At 37.5% G+C, this 22,869-nt stretch overlaps 1 protein-coding gene across 8 annotated transcripts in view; it reads right to left on the reverse strand.

Moving 5' to 3' along the window:
- ARHGAP12 (Rho GTPase activating protein 12) overlaps nt 1–22,023 on the reverse strand; it is a 46,858-nt gene extending 24,835 nt beyond the window's left edge. For 3 of the 8 annotated variants that reach the window (XM_083376198.1, XM_083376200.1, XM_083376199.1), the window contains exons 1-3: nt 19,480–19,567; nt 15,944–16,670; nt 2,053–2,316 (exon numbers count right to left, since the gene is read on the reverse strand). In XM_083376198.1, coding sequence (XP_083232324.1) covers nt 2,053–2,316; nt 15,944–16,670; nt 19,480–19,535 — 1,047 coding nt within the window. In that variant the 5' untranslated portion in view covers nt 19,536–19,567. Of the gene's footprint in view, nt 1–2,052; nt 2,317–15,943; nt 16,671–19,479; nt 19,576–21,761 lie in introns of those variants that run through there. The other 5 variants (XM_083376197.1, XM_083376196.1, XM_083376201.1 and 2 more) reach the window with 4 other exon arrangements.
- Between the last annotated feature and the right edge of the window lie 846 nt (nt 22,024–22,869).

Below are 22,869 nucleotides of genomic sequence, written 5' to 3' on the forward strand. Positions count from 1 at the left end.
GGCAGCTCCACATCCCCCCCCCTTTGCCGTAGCTTGATTTTTAGGTGTGTGCCTTGATTTTTAGGTGTGGGCTTATTTTGGAGGTAGCGCTTATATTAGGCCCACCTCCAAAAATCAAGCTAAGGTCTACTTTGCGGGTAGGTCTTAATTTCAGGAAAACATGGTACTTATAATTGCTTGTTTACTTATTAGGTTGGAAAAATAAGGTCTGTTCATGGTAGCCTATTATTTAAATAAATGAATTTCATTTGCCATCAAGCAAAGGCCCAGAGGCCACAAAAATTAATATTAGTACTAATTAGTAATTAATACTAGTACTAAGGACCCAAAATATACAAGGAGTATTAACAATACCAGTAACCTTAGAGTTATGTCCCCTGTATTGCAGACAGTAGTACATTCATATTCCTACAGTTTTCAAAGCAATTCTTAAGGTTGAACCTGGTGATTTAATGCTGAAATAAGAACACTAACACTGAGAGCACATTGTAACTTTCACAGCAACATTCTCAAGGATCACACTTTTGAATTTCTCAAATTAGAATTATTCATTATGCTAAACTTAATAACCCACCGTTTCTGCTGACTTAGGATAATTATCCTCCTATTCCAATTCATGTTGAATATATCTTATTAAAATTTTATTAATCTACTTCAATGCTTAGCACTTTTAGGAGCACTGGATGTATTGATTATTTATTTAAAAGGTTTAAAACTCAGTGAAAGCCACACGCTTTGCATGCAGAAACTGCCAAGGGTACTCCTTCTTGCACAAGCATAAAGCTGCAAAACATCCTGCCTGAAAACACACTAGTAAGGTTTCATGCTATTATTCCACATTAATATGGAAAGTACAATTGACAGGAAGATCAAGGTAGCACTTTTGCAAGTGTGGATCATGACACCCTAGAAGGCTGCAAGAGACTGAAAACAGAGGGAAACTGCACAGAAAAAACATCAAAACACAATATAAACTCTGCCCCTTTCACAAATTTCACAAGTCATAATGTCGTGTGTGTGTGTGTGTGTGTGTGTGTGTGTGTGTGTGTGAGAGAGAGAGAGAGAGAGAGAGAAAGAGAGAGAGAGAGAGAGAGAGAGAGAGAGAGAGAGAGATATGGAATTTGTGTAGAGACATCACAACACCTTTTCTTGCTTTGAGAAAACTTTAGCTCATTGTAGATACCCAGAGATGAAGAGTCATCTTATTTTCAGGTTCTTTCTAAGTAGGCTTACCAGTTAATTGCAAAAGTATGCAGAACACAATACAACCTAACAATTCAAAAGCCTTGTATGGAACCTGGATGACTTTTTTTGTTTGTTTTTCTTGATACTCTGCTTTTGACTTTCAAAGTAAGAATAATCAGGCCTAGGGAGCACAAGTTTTCTAGGCAAAGCTTTGACCATTTCACATGACTCTGCAGAGGGAATTACTGCAGAGTAATAGCAAACAATTTTGCCTTTTGTCTTGAATGTTCCTACTGCATCTAAGAAAGATAGGAAAAACTGAAAGGCTCAAATAGATGCTAGCAATAATTTTCAATGTTCAATATAAATTGTGGTGGTCAACAGTTAGAACAAGCAAAAAGAGAAGGGGAGAATGTGTTACTAGAAAATTTTCCCATAATGTTTTTATTTTATTTAATTATTGCTTGATGTTTCATTCAACTTTACTATGAACTATAGACTTTTTTTTCCATCATTGCCACTAGTGCTGATATTACCTAGTTTGAATAATGAAACGTCTGCAAGGAAGCAACCAAACTCAAAGAACATCAAGGATCCCCCATTTTAACCTTGAGCTACAAATATTTTCCTTCCTATATTTTTATGATATATTAATTTTTAATATTTTTTTTAAAAAACTTTTTTTTAAAGAAACTTAGTAGTAAAGAGGCATGGTCCAAACGTATGATAGGTTCTCCGTTTCAAGACATGCAGGTCATTTTATTTGACTGTACTACCCTCAGACAACTAAAGTAAAAAAAAGTCGTATTAAACAGTTAAGCAGCAAACCATATATGAATGTTTTGTTCATTATTATCCCCAACTTACCTCTTGATCTACTTGGTTCAAACAGTCTGCTTTAGTTATGCTTGGATCCCGAGTAAAACGTGGGGGTTTCCAGGTTCTCTCTTGTGTTCCTTTGTTGTAATAGTAGTAGCGTCCTGTAATATCCTTATGGGTCTCCCACTCCCCACTAATTTGGACTGGAGGACTTATAGGTACAGGTGGTAGTGCAGACTGAGAAATTTTCAGTTCTTGTAAGTTTGCATAAACAGGTGAATCTGGTCTTCCTTGGCTTGGTGGTGTTACTGGCTACAATAAAACAAATTGTGTACAGTTTTAAAGACTACCTTTTGGGAAATAAATGCAGACATAAACATTTGGCATATATAGTATGTGCAAGTGAATCACTTAATGTTTTTAGTAAAGAAACATAATTCAGAAATGCAGCAGTCTAGGGTATAAGAAACAAGTAACGTTCCTTAAATCTAGTGGGAAAAATAGAGGCCATCATGGATCAGGAAATTCTGAGAGGTGATCCATGTTAAAGTTGCCTTACAGAAACACTGCTACAAATTCTAAAGCATGCCAGAAATCTCATCGTCTTTGAGAACAGAAATCTGCTTTGTAGGGTGTTGTGGGGTGCTCTGAAAATCTGTATGGGAAAATAATTCTATTTTAATTATAATTGTGTTTAAGCTTCACCTATCAGTAGGGACACTGAATAACAAAATAATGGAGGTCTTCTAGTCCAGTGCTTTTCATCCTGTGATATGCATACCACTGGTGGTGGTACGCATACAACAGGTTGAAAAGCACTGTAAAATAAAGTATTAAAAAATGTAAGTGTAGTGGAGGATGAGCTGAAGCGCCGGCAGCGCCACACAGGCCTTTGGGAGAGTTAGCTGGAGCTGCGGTGTTGCCAGGGCTCTGCTGAGCACCCAGGATTGGCGTGGGGTGCCAGCTGATTGGTGCGCAGCTAGAGGTGATAGGCGCTTCTGGGAGCTGCACGCAGGCTGGGGAAGAGGAATCCTCTGGAGTTGCACCGAAGAGAAAAGGAGGTGGGAGAGAGAGGAGAGGATATAAAAGGAGGAGGTTTTGGTGGGAGAGGGAGAGGAAAAAAGAAGACAGGGAAAGAGAAGGGGGTGGAGAAAGAGACGGAGCAGCATGCAGCCTAGGGCAGAGGAGTCAGTTAGAGTTGCACCAAAGAGAAAAGGAGAAGGAAGGGGAGAGAGGACAGGAGATAAAAGGAGGAGGTTTTGGTGGGAAAGAGAGAGAGAGAGAGAGAGAGAGAGAAAGATGACAGGGAAAGAGAAGGGAATGGAGAAAGAGAGATGGAGCAGCACCAGCCTGGGGGAGAAGAATCAGCTGGAGTTGCACCAAAGAGAAAAGGAGGAGTGGTGGGGGGGAAGAAGACAGGATGTAAAAGGAGGAGGCTTTTGTGAGAAAGGGAGAGAGAAAAAAGATGACTGGGAAAGAGAAAGAGAGACGGAGAAGAGGAGAGACTTCTTTGTAACAAGCAGAGGGAGAGAAGGGGATAAAACAGTGCAAAAATTAATGTCAGAGAAACAGGCATAAGTTTCCCATTAAAAGTATGGTAAGTGGGTGTACAGATGGTCTTCAACTTACGACTACAATTGAGCCCAAAATGTATGCTGCTAAGTGAGAAATTTGTTAAATGAATTTTGTCCCATTTTACAACTTTTCTTGCCTCATTTGTTAAGTGAATCACTGCAGTTGTTAAATTAGTAACAGGGTGAATCTGGTTTGTGAAAAATGGTCATAAGTCACTTTTTTCAGTGCCATTGTAACAGTCACTAAGCTATTGTTCTAAGTTGAGGACTACCCGTACTTTATCACTTTTTTCCTTTTTTGTGGTGTTATCAGGTTTTTGACACCTCGCTAGGCGACTGGTGGTACTCGAATATTGCCATATCCTAAAAGTGGTGCAATCTGTGAAAAGGTTTAAATGTACTCTTCTAGTCCTTTCCCTGCTCAAGCAGGAAGCCCTATACCATTTCAGACAAACGGTTATACAATCTCTTCTTTAAAAACTCCAATACTGGAGTACCCACAACCCACAACTGGAGTACCCACAACAGACAGCAAAAGCTAGCTTATTATTTTTGCTGTCTGTTTTGCACTGGTCACTATCTGTAGCATTTTAAAATAGTAAACAAAACTTGCATAGGAAAAGCACTGCTTTTAAGCAAAAAGTGACAAAGAGCAAGGGAGAGAATAAAGCTAACCCAGTTATCCCAATTATCTATTGCCAGATATTTCTCTAATTATCAGTGAGGATAAAACCCCAAGCAGATATGGTGTAGTGCCGGGGTCTTCAAACTTGGTCCTTTTCTGACTTGTAGACTTCAACTCCCAGAATTCCTCAGCCAGCGCTGGCTGAGGAATTCTGGGAATTGAAGTCAACAAGTCATAAAAGGACCAAGTTTGAAGATCCCTGGTGTAGTGGTAGAAGTAGGAAAACCCTAATCCTTTCTTAGACACAGAAACCAGTTGCCAATGACTTCTTGCCAATGACTTCCTCTAGGCCAGACATGTCAAATTCACGACATCACGTGACGTCGCACAACTTATCGGGATGGTTTTGCCACTGCCGGTAATGGGGTAGGCGCGGCTTCCAGATGACACCCCTGCTCTAGGCCCATCAGCATAACGGTCTACACCAGGCCAGCTGAAAGAACAAAATGTCTTGTCAGCTCTTTGCTATGTGAATTGAAGCCAGTCAATGTAAAACAAGTGGGAAAAATCCTTGGAGCCAGAACAGGATCTTTGGAAGCCTTCCAATGATTTACCTTAAATATGAAACATATTAAAAAGAAATCTATGCATTGATAGTTCAATATTTGTTTAAACAGACTCATGTATGCCACCAGATGTCGCTATGAAGTTCAATATAGCTATAGAAACTTTATTTATCCAACTGATTTTGAAATTTTCTATCAAAACTGTAGTAGGTAGTCCTTGACTTACGTCCATAATTAAGCCCAAAATTTATATTGCTAAGTGAGAAGTTTGTTACGTGAGTTTGCTCCATTTTACAACCTTTCTTGCCACATTTGTTAAATGAATCATTGTAGTTATTAAATTAGTAACACGGTTGTTAAGTGAATCTGGCTTCCTCAATGACTTTGTTTGTCAGGTCACAAAAAGGACACTGTAACCATTATAAATATGAATCAGTCACCAAGCATCCAAATTTTGATCATGTGAACATGGGGATGGTACAATGGTCGTTAAGTGTGGAAAAACCTTTTCCAGTTCCGTTATAACTTTGAATGGTCACAAACAAACTACTGTAAATTGAGGTCTATCTGTAAATGTTGCCCATCTGGACAACGCAACCAGCTATTTCATCCTGAGGCAAAACCAAAATTTTAGCAATTTTAAGTAAAATTGATAAAATTTTAAAATTGTGTCAAATTCAGAGCAATTATTTCACACAATTGTGACTCTGGGAAATCAAATCAAAACTAATTTTTCTCCTCTTACTCTCACTGGCAGGGTATCATTAGAAACATATTTGTCTGTTGCTTAAAACTTAAACACAGGGCCATGTGCGTCTTTAATTATCTGTTACACTGCAATCAGTTAAGCCTTTTATCAAATTAAAACATGTAATAAGCCTTATAATCAAATTAAAATATCATTTTAATATTAATTATTCTAGATGTCTGCTTTTCCTCAAATAATAAGATAAAAGCCTGAATAGGTTTCATGGACTTTTACAAATTGCTTGCTACTACATAGCAGGTGAAAATCTGCTGCCCATATGGCTTCATCCTGCAGTTGTCCCTTCATTTACAACCGCTTGTTTAGTGACTGTTAGAAGTTACAACAACACTGAAAAAGTGACTTATGACTATTTTTCACACTTATGATTGTTGCAGCATCCCTATGGTTATGTGATCAAAATCCAGGCCTGGGAAACTGACTCCTTTCTGACAGTTGCAGTGTCCCTGGGTCATATGATCCCCATTTGCAACCTTTGACAAGAAAAGTCAATAAGGAAGCCAGATTCACTTAACCACCATGTTACTATTCACTTAATAACTGTGGCAAGAAAAATGGGAAAAAACTCATTTAAGTGTCTGGCTTAGCAATAGAAATTATAGTCTCAATTGTGGTTGTAAGTCAAGGACTACCTGTATTTACTAAGAAAGATGCCTATATATCTTTTCTTAAATACACTGCTTTAGATTTCATCTCCAATTTCAATAGCAGAAGCACAATATGATCCTGATAGGTTAAGACAGTGATGGCGAACCTTTTAGAAACCGAGTGCCCAAACTGCAACCTGAAACCCACTTATGTATCATCAGGTGCCGGGTGGGTGTGGTCCTTTGGGTGAGTGTGGCCAATTTGGTGGATGTGGCCCATTGGGTGGGCATGGCTGCAGTGGTAACGGCAGACTGGGTGGGACTAAAAAGTTCAATCAATCAATTCCAACTTTGCGAGAACTTTTTTTCCCCGCGAGAAGTTGAAATTGATTGATTGATTCAACCTTGGTTTTGTACATGGCGGCGGAGGCCTAAAGCAAAAAGGTTTTATAAAACCCAGCTGAAGGCCTAGGATTGGGGCGACGGCGTGCGTGCCCGCAGAGAGGGCTCTGCGTGCCACTTGTGGCACCCATGCCATAGGTTCGCCACCACGGGGTTAAGACATTGGAGGTCCTGGTGGACTACAGCTTAAATAAAAGCCAGCAGTGTGCTGCAGCTACCCAAAAAACTAATGAAATGCTAGGCTGCATCAACAAAGGAATAGCATCAAGATCACAGGAAGCAATAGTATCACTCCATACTGCGCTAGTGACACCAACTCCGAATATGGCATCCAGTTCTGATCACAATACAAAAAAGAGCTGAAGCCCTAGAAAGATTTCTGGGAAGAGCAACAAAAATGATGAGTGATTTAGAGACTAACTTGTATAATGAATGACTAAGGGAACTAGATACATTAGCCTAATGAAGAAATGGCTTTGGGGGGTGTCACATGATAGGTGTTTTCCAATACCTGGAAGGGCTGTCACAGGGAAGTGGGGGTTGATTTATTCTCCATAACATCTGAGGTCAGGACAAGTAGCAATGGATGGAAGCTTGTCAGAGGGAAAACCATCCTGAACTAAGGGGAAATTTCCTGACAGTGAAAAAAATATCAATGGAATAGCTTGCTTCCTAGAGTTGTGGGTAATACCATCACTGGAGATTTTCAAGAAAAGATTGGATACTCATTTGTATAGGACAGGGGTCCCCAAACCCCGGTCCATGGACCAGTACTGGTCCGAGGCATACCAGTCCGCACAAGCAAGCAAAGCCCTATCCGTGGGATGCAGGCAGCACACAAAACCACATACTCTCCAGTCCGCAGAAAAACCTTTCTCCCCGGAACCGGCCCCTAGTGCCCAAAAGGCTGGGGACCTCTGGTATAGGATGTATAAGGACTCCTACTTGGGCAGGGGGGTTGGACTAGGAGGCCTCCAAGGTCCCTTCCAGCTCTATGATTTTATGATTCTCAAAAAAAAATATGGGAAGGATAAATCAGTACTCTGACTGGCAGCTGTAAAAAAATAGCAAAATCACCAAGTAAAGCTGATCTACCATGGGAAAGACACAATATTAATGTAGTAAATATTAAACTATATAAATACAGGGTGGCTTTGGGAACAATACAAAATGTATTATACAATCTTATAGTATTTAGATGTCTATATGTGCCTTAAATTTTGTGCAACAAAAGTCAATGCTGTATTGAAAACTTCCTTTTTTGTTTACCATTTCTTTCTTATATAAAACCATGAATAAGTTATGAAATCAACAATTTAGCAAATCTAAGCTTTTAGACTATGACTAGCACTAATACTTTCTTTAGTTTTTCATACAGTAGTCAAGAAATTTAGTCACTGAATGAAGCTTCTGTTTCATTTAGTCATAGTGCTTGAAATAGAAGATGAAATTATGCATAGTTGCCCAGAAACGAAACAGAAGTCAGTAGCAAACTACTACTATACTTGGCCAAACAAATAACATGGATGTGTCTATTAGTCATTAGGATTTAAACTTAATTATAGGAAAACATTAATAATTTATTGAATAAATCAGTGATGCTGAATAAAATATTTTACATTTGGTTTTAAGCACACTAGAGAGATTATGTACATTTCACATGTACCTCAAGGTTTAATGAAGAGTAGGAAATCTATTTATCTATTTAAATATGAATGCTTGCATGTATATAAGAAGCTGCTTAGGAGAATATATAGAAAATTACTTCAATTAGCAAAAGCAGTAAAACTTACACATGAAAGTTGATCTGTATCTAGCAACTAAAATAAAAGGGAACTTTAAACTTAAACTTAATTTAAAAATATTACGGTAATTTTTAAGAGAAGCACTTTAAAATATCACTGACATTTATTTTAAGTCAAGCATTCATTCCATAATTAAAAGTACATTGGATTTTTAGGTGCAGGCTGAAACAACTGACAATAATCTAACTAGATTTTATTCATTCACTTAAAATTGTTATAATAAAATCACAAGAACTGAGAAGTGCTTATTTTTTTATGCAGTCTTGCCCATACTGATATATAATTAAGGTATTCTGAGAAATAGTATATGAATACAATGCTATATGCCTTTCTATAGTTCACCCCTTTATGTTCACCTGTTTCATCCCTTCTGTTTTGCTGAATGGTCACAATCAAGTGGCAAGGGCCAACTGTAAAGTCAGCAGCGAAAATAAAATTTAATAAATGTATTAAAAATGTTTACAAATCTGCTCACAAACCTATCTGCTTCTATACAAGAGTAAGAAAAAAACTTTTCTAATGTTATACTGTTTTGCCATGGCCTCCTTCTTCTACAGTTTACAATCAATGCATACAAAAGATACTGTTAGCCAAACAAACAATATTATACAGATTTTATCTGTATAGATCTGATGATCTGTGAGGGTCATCCAAAATTTTCTTACCATCCACCATCATTTATGCTACAGTATTCAACTAGAATCCTGGAAGTTTGAGAAAAGATTTTTGTTGCCCTTTTCGTTAGTAATGAAAACTTGTCAGAGTCAAAAATACTTTCATTAGAGTCTACAAGGAATCTGTAACTTCCTAGGCTCAGATATTTCCCCTCCTTTTTACTAAGTATCATATCTTCATTAAACAGAAAAGTACTAAGCTGTAACGTATAATCTACAGGCTACCTACGGAAACATTCACCTCCCATTACATCAGCTTCTCTCACACAGTCAGACAGGGAAGGCAAGTTGTAGACCATGCCAGTTAAGCAATTCCTACTGGTAGGATCTAGGAAGAGAGCCTTCTCTGTTACGGCCCCCGCACTCTGGAATATTCTTTCCCCGGAGGTGGGGTACTCTCTTGGCCTTCCGAAAAGAAGACGTGGTTCAGCTGTCTCATGTGGGGAGCCCAGGAGAGCCTGCAGGCGTATGGCTGGTTAGTCCCCTGAAAGCCCTTCCTTCGCCCTTCAACTAATTTTAATCTCCAGCCTCCTTTTACATTTTAAAAAAACTTTGATATGTACTGTTTTATAGTCTAATGTAATCTAACATTTCATTCAATCTCTCACTGAGGGAGATGGGGGGGATACAAAAATGTCTCTGTGTATGAATACACACACACACACACACACACACTTCTCTCTCTCTCTCTCTCTCTCTCTCTCTCTCTCTCTCTCTCTCTCTCTCTGTGCATAGAGAGGGACATGATTCCTCTAATGAACTATGATAAATTCCAAACATTTAACAATATTTAGAAGATGAAGAGATTAATTCCCTACCAAACCAGTACTTTCCAACAACAAATACTGATAAATATAAGGTATACTAGCAGAGCTCACTACACAAATCATAAGACTGATGCATAAGATCTCTCAGTTAACATTTTTAAGTGATTCATCCCAGGAAATTTATGATACAGCTCTGAATCAGCTGCAGCATTCTAACATCTACAATAGATTTCCCTCCGTTCATAGTAATAATGCTCAAGCTTAAGGCATTTTTTAAAAAAAACATTTGAGTAAAATATCACTTTTTATTTTATTTATCAAACTTATATGCTGCTCATCTTACTGTTTGAGATGTCGCTGAATGGCTTACAACATAATAAAACACAGAACTAAAACAATTATAAAAAACCCATACATCATCAAGAAAACCCAAAAAAACCACAGGTTTAGAGTGCAGAGGTGGTCGTAGCTTCTTTTACTAGAGTAGCCATCTCCAGCCCACAGCTTCTCCCTCAGGGTCCCATGCCAACTGGCATAGCAAAATTGAAGACATTTCCTAAAGTTCCCAAGGCCAGGAGCTACAGCAGAAAAGGCTCTTCTCCTGGATCTTAAATAGATCAGCAGCCAGTGCAGCTCACATAATAGGAGTGTTACATGCTACCTTAGGGGCCTCCAAAATTTACATGCTGCTGCATTATGAGACTTTTTTCTATATTAAATAAATAAGCATGCAATTTGCTCTGAAATCAACCTATACTAGTACTGTATCTGTTAGAAAGGAAATAGATTAAAAATAGAAAACACAAGAGTCCAAATACCTTAACTCTTCTTTTGCTAAACTGGAAAGTACAAATGGGTTTAACTCTTAAAAAGTTATTTTCTTTTGTTTCTCATAAGTCCAAAAACTAATTTCATTAAACATATTCTTAACTTTGTTCTGGAAGAGCTGATAAGAAACCCAAGAGAAGTTTATAGTTATGACAGTAGAAAAATTGAATGAAAAACTAAGTATAAATTTCTTCACTTATTATTATTCTTCAATATTATTTTGGAGAAGCATATCAGAAAGAGATTCTGAAATCAAAGTCCTTTTTTTTCTTATCTATTTTTTCTGACACTGAGACCATCATAAACATCTACTTGATCACCTACATATATACAACCTTCAAGAAAACATTTTTTTCTGAAGGCATTATAAAGAAGATAGGATAGATAGGATAGATAGGATAGATGGATGGATGGATGGATAGATAGATAGATAGATAGATAGATAGATAGATAGATAGATAGATAGATAGATAGATAAGATAGATGGTAGATAGATGGATATAGATGAACAATTTCAATTTAAAAGGCTCTTTCAATCTTATCCCTTCTGTGCTTTCTTTAACTATATTCTTTACTAGTATATTTCTGTCTAAGCATATTATATAATATCCTTCTCACATAAGCAGTATTTCCAGCAAGCAGTCTATTATTTTTTCTCATCCACAGCCTTTTTTAATTTCATCATTTCATTAAGCATCATTTTCCATTCTTCCCGGCAGCATATAACAACACATATTTCTGTGGAACTCTGTAACTCTGCACTAAGCAACTTTCACATCCACTTTCCTTACTACCACTTAAAATTCATTCTGTTGATAGATTACCAAATACTTCTGCTTATAGGACTCATGCTTTCTATTTCTGAAATCATCCTACTTTCTAGTTTTTTTCACTCCTTTCCTTTTCTTCCGTGTGCATTTTTCTCCTAGACCCATTTTTAATACTGCCAAATAATGAAATGTTTCAGATTTAGAACCCCTGATGTCTTTCACGAATCCTCTCAATCGTTCAGTGTAATTACTCAAATAATTCATGTTTTTCTAACTATTATTTTCTCATGCATCTGAATGAATAAACTGATGCTGATATTTTTTATTTTATTTCCATAGCAAAAGGTATGAACCCTTTATTCATCTTACACTTGAAGTCAAAACCTTTTGTATGCCATGGTCATAATTAGAAAGGCCTGCTTTGATCAATTTTACAGAATGCACATTTTTTTTTGTTACTATTCTTACTCATTATCCCAAAGGTACTTTTTCAAACAGCAACTGGACTTTGTTTTGCTTTGAAGACGTTACACTTCTCATCCAAGAAGCTTCTTCAGTTCTGAAGAAGCTTATTGGATGAAAAGCAAAACATCTTCAAGGAAAAACAAAGAAAGTTGCCTTTTGAAAAAGCACTTTGGGGCAACCATGACCTGGATGACTGGGAATCTACATAGACATTTACTAATTCTTATACCACATGTAAAATTCTCTGCTAAGAATTAGGGTTGTTAGGGCACATTTTATTCAATATACCACAAACTACAATCAAAATCCAATTTTAAAGATAAGTGCAAATGTTGAACTACAAGTTAAGAACTTTGGTTTTCATTGAATGATATACAATATAAATTATAACCAATAAATCATAACTAATAAAATAAATTAACAAAATAATTTAGTATTATTTTGTAAATATGCATTTCTTAAGGAATCCATATAATTAAGTGACTTCCAACCACATAAATTTTGACTCAAAAATACATATGCTTGCATTGCTCAAAATACTCTACTTTAGCATGATTTCTAACTGAACTCACAAAGCAGACTTTTTAATGATTTTAAGTCATTAATATTTTAAGCCAATTCAGCCATTATACTAAACCATATGGTTGGCTTAGCAGTGAGAATGTTTCCATGAATTTGCTGCCTCAAGCTATGATATGTGCAGCTAATAAACTATCCAACTTATCTACCAAAGCTTAACATACATAAATATTGGACTGGTTTGTCTGTAAGAAGAAGCCAGAAAACAGTTATTAATATCCATCTCCCAAATAGTGTCTTAGTCTTTGTAGATTTTTGTATACCAAACTTTTAACTTTAGATAAACATGTAACACAGTCATAAATTAAAGACCTACATTCCATTTATCCAGAGAGAAAAAAAGAATATTGTAAGATAAGTGCAAGAGAACCAAAATATCAGATTAAATAAATAAAACAAAGCATACAATCCAACTAATAACTCAGTGATAAGTAATTTCTGTAGTTACTTATCTCTCCTTTCAAATCCATCAATTTTATCAAGAATATTATTTGTGACAGAAAAGGGTTTACCATCTGCCACTTGGTATACGGTAAAGGATGGTTCTCATCTCAGTTCCTCAAAGCCATATGTCAGCATCAACAGTTTTTATCATAATTAGCATTAGTGATGGCTCTAAGCACAAATACAGTCAATAGGAAGGAATTTATCTACCAGATGACATAGGAACAAATTGTACTAAATATCATAAAAACATTAACACCTTTGCACTCAATCAGATATATTAAAACAATTAAAGATGAGAATGTTCTTGCTGAAATTTAGAAGACTTAAAAATGATCTCATAATGTTTTATGACTTTTACAGATAATTTTGATGTTGGCAAAATGATTAGGCATACAAAATGTAAAAGTCATAAAACATTATGAGATCATGTTTAAGTGCTCTCCTAAATTTCAGCAAGAACAGATCTTGTTCCTCTGCAGCAGGCATGTCAAACTCGCAATGTGCAATGTATCGTGACTTTTTCCCCATTGCCAGCAATGAGGTGGACACAGTTTCGGCATGACACATCTGGCCCGCGGGCCAGCAGTTTGATATGCCTGCTCTGCAATAACAATCTGCAAAATCAATGTGCTCATGATGAGACCTGCAAAAAATGCTCTATTATCTATTTAAAGTAGAAGGCAGGAAAGCAGCCTTCCTGGTAAATTGGGCCTAACCACACTAAGAATGCTGAACGAATGAATGAACCTTTATTATCAAAGTACAACATGAATAAGTGAGATTGGCTGAGCCTCCCTTCGTGTCCCCACCACCACAACTCAGTGACAACAAACCCACCATCTTGTTACACCATGTTAGCTAATTGCACAACACACTGGCCTCGCAAGTCAATCATACATAGAGTTATTTCCCATTCAGAAGCCTGACAGTCCATGGATAGAAGCTGAAACAAATATATTTAGAAACTAACTACAATCATGCAGTTATTAACTAACAACATTAAGTTTCCAGTTTTTCAAGTAATGCATACTGCCACAATCAAAACTTGAGGATACCAAAGTGTGTGCTATGACTTGCAACAGATTTTTCTTCAGCAAAAGGTATGTGGTTTACTAGCAAAAGCTGAAAAAAACCTCTGCTTAGTATCAATACTGGTTTCAGAAGGTTCTCAGACCATGAACGAATCTTGTAAATCCACAAGAACCATACCATCCAAGGTATATGGTGCTGAAAACCACCATACAGATCATTCAGGTGTTAGAGAATGCAGAATATTTGGGATTTTGTGTCCAATTAAGATCTCTGCTGTCACTTGAAAGAACACTAACTTCTTAAAAGTATTGCATGCTTAGTATAACTGCAAGGAAATAATATATAACAGGGATGTCAAACTCCCAATGTCACGTGATGTGTCACGACATATTGTGACTTTTTGTCCCATTGCTGGCAATGGGGTGGGCACAGTTTCGCCATGATGCATCTGGCCCACAGGCTGGCAGTTTGACACCCCTGATATATAATCATACAAATATACACATTGTCTTCCACAGGAGCCTAAACTACCCACTTTGTCTTGTTTCACCATACCCAAATCTTAACTGTTGACAGGAGTATGGAACCTGTCATCAGTTAAGGTTTTAAGACAATTACATATTTTGCGGGGCTTATGGGGATGGTTCAAAAGCTGATATTAGATGTCTCCATGTCTGTGTACAGCCACTTTCCTGAAATTTGCATACATTGCAAAGTACCTCAAAGTACCTCTAATACAACAAGAACATTTGCAATATTACTCTTTTTATATCTTCTTTCTTATTACAAATGACCTTCTAGTCCCATGTGTCAATGCTGCTAACATCGAATATTATTGCTTGACAAGAGATTTAGTTTAAGGTTGGGAGGGGGGACATTAGGATTGCACGTTTCAAGGCCATCTCTAACTAGAGAAGATAAGACCTTAGCAGGTTTTCTAACGGAAGGGAAACTGATTCTTTAAATTAATTGGAAAATATGATTAATGACAAAATTAGAAAGGTGAAGAATTGTGTTTTAATATATTGTGCAAGGGGCGGAGATTTCAGATTCCAGCTTCCTTCGAGCAAGCATTTGCCGGTGTAGTAGGCTAATAAAGGACTTTTAAAGTAAACAATGCCTCAGAGTCACTTGAAAAGCCCATATGTCGGAAACTTGACACCATGTTTTGCCACCTTTGACTGTCAATTTTTCAAACTGAAACCTATACAAATTGGGGACAGAATTTCCAGAAGAGCATTTGAAGTATACATAAGAAGTATCTTTTCTCCAAGTAATCAATTTCTACCCCTCTATTATTTCAGAAAGAATAGGCCTGGAACATGTACTTGCCAAGGTAACATGTAGTTCTGCTTGAATTCTGACTTAATCAGGCTGCTTGTCACATGGCTTTTAAACGTAGCATATCTTGGGCTATGATTACCTACAATTTTCTAGTCTTCTATAAACTTTAAATTTAAAATTCCTTTCTCTAGCTGTATTTTTGTTTGCTCTAGATATTAGTAATAAAACATTACCAATCTTGGGGTGTCTTAAAATTAACTGAATACAAGACTTCAGCTACACCAATATAGAGGATATACATGCCTCCCCATTGGATCCACAAGGGGTAGAATGTTGATTATGCTACCATTACTACTATCTCGTCATTTTTTTACTACTCCAATATAAGCTATTGTTTTCTGAAGTTTTACTGAGAACAGTCCAAGCCCCCAGTGGTCTTTCACTGAAGTAAAATAATATTGTAATCCTGGCTGATTTTGGATAGATTTTTCAGGATTAATCAACTGTTGACACCTACTTTTTACACAGAAAGGATTAAATTTTAGAAATAATTGACAAAATACACACACACACACACACACACACAGAGACACCACCTAAGTTTTACTGTCACAAAGAAAAGTTACTTAACTACAAACATTTATTCAAATCTTCTGTTACAGACCACTAATAGAGCAAGACTGGCATGTCATTTTAGTTCATTTACATATATTCTATCAAGAAAAAAGCTTATTGCATAGTGATTTACTGCACTGCACCTCATTTTACCTGTACTTGTTCTGTGGAGCTGCTACTGAGATCATCTCCAGACTCTGAATCTTGGTGGAGTTTTTCTGATCCTTCACCTACAGAATCACAGGGTTGTTCTTGCAAGAAGCTGGTCTTCTCGGTTTCCATACATTCTGAACAATGAAAGTGAGACCCAGATAAGTTCATGTTCTGATTGGAAACTTTAACAAACTGTAATTCATTAAACTTTCCATTGTTTATTGCAAGTTCTATGCTAAGTCCAGAGTTCTGACCTGGGCTACTATTTGGTCCCAGATTCTGGTTGGCATCCTGAGCTTGAACTAGATACGATTTCCCTGAAGTTGAAAGTTCTGGAGATTTATTCACATTTTCTGTTGACCTCTGTAAGCCATGTGCAAGTTTTAGAGAGTTGTTTGGCAGTCCAACTAATGACCTAAGAGGTGGCATTAGTGCTTTGCGGGTTATTTCTTTAACGTATTGTGCTGGCACATAAAAGGGTTTGGAATTTTCATCCTTTTTGACTTGCCACCAGTCATCATTAGTCTTTTTTACTAAGATGTATTTCTCCCCTTGTTTTATCACAATCCTTTTGTCTTTTGCTTCATACTCATAATCATATTCAACTTCAATGTACAGTGGGCCTGAAAGATTTTTTCCAGCCTTGTCAGCCATCTCTTTTAAAAAGCTATGTTTCCAAGTGAAAGGTAAGCCACATGGTGTTTCTTCCTCCTGATTCTCAGAAGACCTACAAAAAAATGTGAACATATTATCATGATCATATAATAAATGTCATCTGCAGATTATTTATATATTAGAATGATCCTCTGACAAATCTAGTATTTGAGAGGAATTAGCTTACTAAATCTTTCAGATAAATCTCCCTGTTGCGAGATATGAGTTTCCTTGGCAAAAAAAAACTATTTTTCCAGAAAAATTTCTAATGGTATAAATCCATGGAGACGTTTCAGCACATGCACCTTACATTTAAGAACTAAAATGTTTTATTACTTAGAATGTTACTTATATCTGAATTTTCCTCTAAAAGTCCAGAGTACAGTATTGAAATATGTGCTTTAGGGAAAAAAATTATAACTGGTATGATTTTAACAGTAATTAATTATTTTGTGCTAAAATAAATGGAACAAGACCTGCAATTTTAATCTTTCTTAATTTCTAGAGAGGCATTATTTATCTATACCTATACAATCTATTAAGGCACTGACCAGATTAAGAAATGTTTCACAGGGTTACTGCATAATCTGCCTTAAAGCATTTTTATATATTTCATTTATATTACCTTTAAAACAAAAATAAGCAGTGATTAAAATAAAAAAAATTAGCAAAATGAAAATCAGCATAAATTGAATTCAATTATTCAGATGTTAAAAACACTGGAAAAAAATTCATTCAAAATAATTAATATAGGAACCAAGCCATGGGGGAAGGCAAATAATTTGGTTACACTGAAAGACAAGTTCCTCTATTCTATTCAGTAACTATAAACCATTTACCTAATCAAATTATCCAAGCAAAAATAAAATAAGTTAAATCTTGTAAAATTTGTTCTTAACAAATCCATGCTGATTTTTTTGCAATCACAGCATTGCGACTGGAAGGTGTTTAGAGCTCAACCTTATGATCTGCTCTAGAATTTTCTCAGGAATGAATAGAAGACTCGTTGGTCTACAGTTCCTGAAACCTTCCTTTGTCACCTTTTGGAAGGCAGGATCAATTTATCCCAGCCAGTTTTCTGTTTTGTCCATTTTCTAGAATTTCTCAAAAGATTATTTAAAAAGATTTAGACAAACCGTCAGAAAGCCCAGGATATAATCTAGCTGGCCGTGGGATTCAAACATTGCCACTTTTCTTTTCCCACTTATATTATCTCAGATTTAATCACCAATGCCACCAAGTTCATTCCCTTTGATTTCATGCAGATAGATATTTTTAGCATACAACTCCTTACAGTTGCTTCTGCTGCTTTTGAATAAGTTGTAGCCTTCAGTTGCTATATTCCAATTATGGGAGTCATTCCATCAGATCTCAGTCACACTTATTAAATCACGCCTAAGATAATGAAGACTATGCTACTGCTAAGCTTGTAAGCCGCCCTGAGTCTTCGGAGAAGGGCGGGATATAAATGGAATTTAAAAAAAAAGACTATGACCTTTACAGGAATGTTATTACTGATTTTAAAACCTCAGTTTAATTATTTTTCCAGCTATTCCTGTATTTTACTACTCTTTTACTAGAATCTTAGTTCTGAGGTTTTGCCTTCGATTCTCACGATTCAATTTAAGCCCCTCCTGATTAAATTCAACACATCCCACAATTTTGGTGAGAAGGAATCTATCCCTTATCAACTGTCCATCATACAGGTAACATAGACATGAGTCCAAAATAAAATATCTTCTCCATCAATTTCAAAGCCATTGATTCTCCTGCACTATCGTTCTTTCCTTTTCCAATTCTCTTTCATGGATGAAAATAGCCCACCCACGTTCTCCAGCTTTATGATCCAACTGATGTACTTGTAGCTACTCTTGTGCCATTTGTTATGTTAAGACATAAACCATGGTTTAAAATCATTAAGAGCTGAGTTAATATAATATTTTAAGGTAAAGACAAAGCACATACTAGCTTATGTGTGTTGAAAATGGAATGGAACGGGAACCATGCTATAAAAATTAGTACTCTGTTTTAAATTCAATGATAAGTAAAAATAACAGGTTCCATTTATCGAATAAATGTAAAGCATCAGTCACTGAAAAAAGGTGATCTTAAAAATCATATTGTATTAAAGCAAGTCGATGAGGAATCTGAAATACAATGTTTAAAAGCAACATAAAAGTCACGCTACCCCTTTAATTTTCAAAATAATATATTTCAAGAAACTACACTTTTACAACATTTTAAAGAAAATTATAAAAGTATGACGTAGTTAGATCCATTGCATTTGGCTGCTGTGTGATGTTGATCACATTAAGTCAACTAAATTATCAACATTACAGAGTTTAACATTAACCATGGTTTTAAAAAATAAAATTTAAAAACACAGTCTAATGAAGACTAGACAATAGATACTATTTATGTCTCACAGGCAGTGTGTGTGTGTGTGTGTGTGTGTGCGCGCGCGCATGCATGCATGTGTTCCCTTCTCACCACTCTACAGGTTTGTATCTTCCTCAATTTCAGGTCCTCTATCAAAGCCCTGGGAGGATTCTGTGCAAGATCTTAGCTGTTCTTAGCATTGCACTCTTCTGAACACTGAGCTCTGATTTTGTTCCTGGGAATTATTGGAGCTTAGAAGTCACCGCCCTGAATGTTCCTGCCTCTATTGGGACCACCTTGGCCTTTACTTTATACACACAGACACACAAACAAACAATGGCAGCACAATAATCTGCTGCCTCTTCAACTGCAGACTATTGTGCTGGCAAGCATTATCCTCTACAGCTATAATGAACACATTAATGATGTTGCTAGACAAACAAAGTTAGTCATTGAAGCTATAGTGGAAGACATTTTGATTTTCATTTGTTATAAGATCTTACCAGCTGAAGGCCAGATGAAGCGAAAACCAATGAATTGGCCTTTGCACAATAGGCATTTTCTCTTATGTTGTGACTTGTCAGCATCTGAGAAACATTTCCATTAAACCCACGATTTCTGGGTACATATTGTATGTGAACAAAATACACTCCCACCGGCATAACTACTTTATTTGTGCAGATTTTTCTGCATTTCTATAGCCTCATTTCAAGCAAGTCAGCAGAGCAATGTAGACAAAAGGCCTGCATTATTTTCCACATTTCAGATTAAAAAAATCTGACATCAAGTACATAGAAGTCTGGAAAAAAGATAGCAGCATTTATCATCACCATGACAGAAAAGCAAGCATACTATGCAATGCCAAGTCACTGATTTTCAAATTAACATTCTTTTCACATTTTTACAAAGAAATTGATTTTACACACTAAAATTTTGTAAAAATTTTACTTGACAGCTGAGCTGGCATGACTCACTTGTACTCAATTTCATATGAAATAGTTCCAAAATGAGCATAAAGATAAAACAATCACAGATGGAAAGCATGGGCTGTCAAAACCAGCTAGAAAAAACAGTATAATTTTTTTTCAACATTCTTCTCCAGCAACTGGGCTTTTCTTCAAAATAGGATCTTCCTTAACTTGGAAGGTGATCACTAACTTAGATTCAGCATCTCAGAATGCTCAGAATTTTTAAATGGTAAATAACATTTGAGATCAATATTCACAGGCATATAAACTTTTTATCTATTTCTCTCTTTTTCAGGTTATCTAGCAAAAATGTATGGATAATATACTATGTTTAGAACAAATAAAAGAGTTTAAAGTTTCTTATAAACAGTAAGCTAGGCAGGATAGAAATCTCTCATGAAAAAACAAATGACTATGATGTCCCCCACATACATATTTTGCAATATATTCTATGGAGTGAAATAAAATTATACAAAGCTTTTTACTTTATCCTGGATGAAATTATGTATTTAACCATCAGTACTGGAATTCTTAAACAGCATATTAACAACTATGCAAGAGCTTTTAAGAAACATGTTCTAGGCAATTACCTGCCTTTAAAGACAAATGAACAACTTCCTATCTAAATGATGCTTTTCAATAAGCACAAAAATAGATTTCTCCATCTTGGAATCTTTCTCTATATAGGAAGTTTGTCAAGAAGAGTTAAGGAAAAGGAGAAGAAAGGTACCCACTCCGCAGAAACAACATAAAGCGTGAACACTTCCGGCACAAACCAACACTGGCTGTCAGGGCAAACAATCTCCCTGGGAAGGCTGTTATCACCAGGGTTTCTACATATTTCCGGAAACAGGTTGTATTGCCCACAGAAAGAAAAGGCAGAATTATGCCTGGGCCCGAGTGGTAAGGAAGTGAAACTATGGCACTTTTCTGTTCTCCAGAACACGTGCCATTTACCAGACAGCACTCGTGTGTGTGTGTGTGTGTGTGTGTGTGTGTGTGTGTGTGTGTGTGTGTGTGTGTTCTCTCGTGTGTGTGTGTGTGTGTGTGTGTGTGTGTGTAGATGCATATGTGCATGTGAAGGTAGGTAGACTGAGACAGATCACTTCTCATAAAAATAAAATACAAGATCAAGAAAGACTTTGATGTTAAAATTATTTCATGCTAACTCAGTCAGTGCTGCAGCGGAAAGTGTGAAACCCCACATACTGTGAAATGTCCGCCCCCCAACATCCACACACCCACCGACCATTGCTAACAGCCTTCTCCAAACGTACACTCCAGGTTCAGGACACCGGTGCCTGGGGATTATGCAATATTGTATAGCTCAACACAATTAGAAGATCCCACTTCCAGTTTATGGAAGGCTGCCGCTTAGCACAACGACACTTCATGCAGCACACACATACGCACGGTAAATTTACTATCCTTTCACCTCGTAATACTTTCCAAACTTTGGGACTAAAAAAGAAAAAGGTTCCGTGCATTGGGAAGAAGTACAGAAAGCTCTTTCCCGCCACCTAATCGCCGTCCGGATTTCTCCGGGTGCCCGACCTCTCTCACGCTCCATCCTTGGCCATATGCGGAATAGCCCTTTGCCCCAAAACTGGGAAGGGGGGGGAAGCGTTACCCCGAAGGGAAACGACGCAACCCTATAAAAGGTGGGGCGAAGAGCCAGGCTACGAGGAAGTCCGTCCGCTGGTCCTTCCATCCCCCGCAATTAAGCGATGAGCCACCCCGGCAGCCTCTCCGTGCTGGGAAGCAGCCGCGAGCAGCGGCGGCGACGCCCCCTCCTCAATCGAAAGAGCCCCTCTCACCGGAAATCGGAGTCCCGGGCTGGCGCAGGTCCGCTCCTGGCTCCGACGCGACGTTTTGTTAAGAGACCAGCCGCGGCTTCCTTCTCCTCTAACTCCGCCCCTCACCCCGTTCCGCCTTCCTCCAGCTGCGGCTCCCACCCCCACAGGCCGCAGGGGACCTCGCGGCGCGGCGTCAGACGTTCCCGTCACGTGGTGGGGAAGGTGGAAGAGAAGGGAGGGAAACGGGCGGGAAGAAGTAAACTCGGGGAATGGGGTGCTGCGTTTCTCTCGAGCGCAGTCGGTGGTGCGCGCGCACGCGCACACCGAGCCGCCCTTTCGCGTCTTGCCCACATGAGTCACGGATCAGCCTACTAAGGCATTGATCATTTCCTTTTCGACTTCTAGCGACCACATGGATAGATAGATGATTCTGCCCATAACCTGTTCTTTCAGGTGTTGCTACGGTGCACCTATAGCTTTGTAACGGTGTCCCTCCACCTGGCTGCTGGTCTTCCTCTTCTTTGTCTTTTCTATTCAGCACTAGAACCTTCTTCAAAGTCGCATAATGTGAATAATTTGAGTTTGGTCATTTGTGCCTTGAGTGAGGATTTTGAATTGGTTTGTTCCTTGAGCCATTATTTTATTTTCTTGGTGGTCTCTGGTGTCTTTTCCAATACCAAAGTTCAACGCACCAAGCCATAAATTATGCTTTATGAATCAGTTCATTAATTGATTGAAGCTACATTATTATAAAATCTGCCTTTAGTGACTTCTCAACCCCAGCTTGAAAGGGAGCAAAAGTTACAGGGGGATCTCAGTGGCCACTCAAACTGACGGTGCTGAATGAGAGATACTAATGGCCACTCCTTAAAAGTTCCAGCTGTTGCAGTGTTCCTGAGGTCATGTGATCTCCATTTGTGACATTTGCCAGCTTTTTGACAGGAAAGTCAATAGGGAAGCCTCAGGTAGTCACTAATAGTAACTACGTGACATTCTCACTTAACAACAGCATGAATTCAATTAACAATGAAACTGGAAATGTTGCTGAGTGGTGTGGTTATATGACATCATGACAGTGATGAGGAATGTAGCAATTATCCTTGTTTTCTAACACTGTAATTCTGAGGAC

This window comes from Vipera ursinii, assembly GCF_947247035.1.
Source record: "Vipera ursinii genome assembly, chromosome: Z".
In the NCBI taxonomy this organism is placed as follows: domain Eukaryota; kingdom Metazoa; phylum Chordata; class Lepidosauria; order Squamata; family Viperidae; genus Vipera; species Vipera ursinii.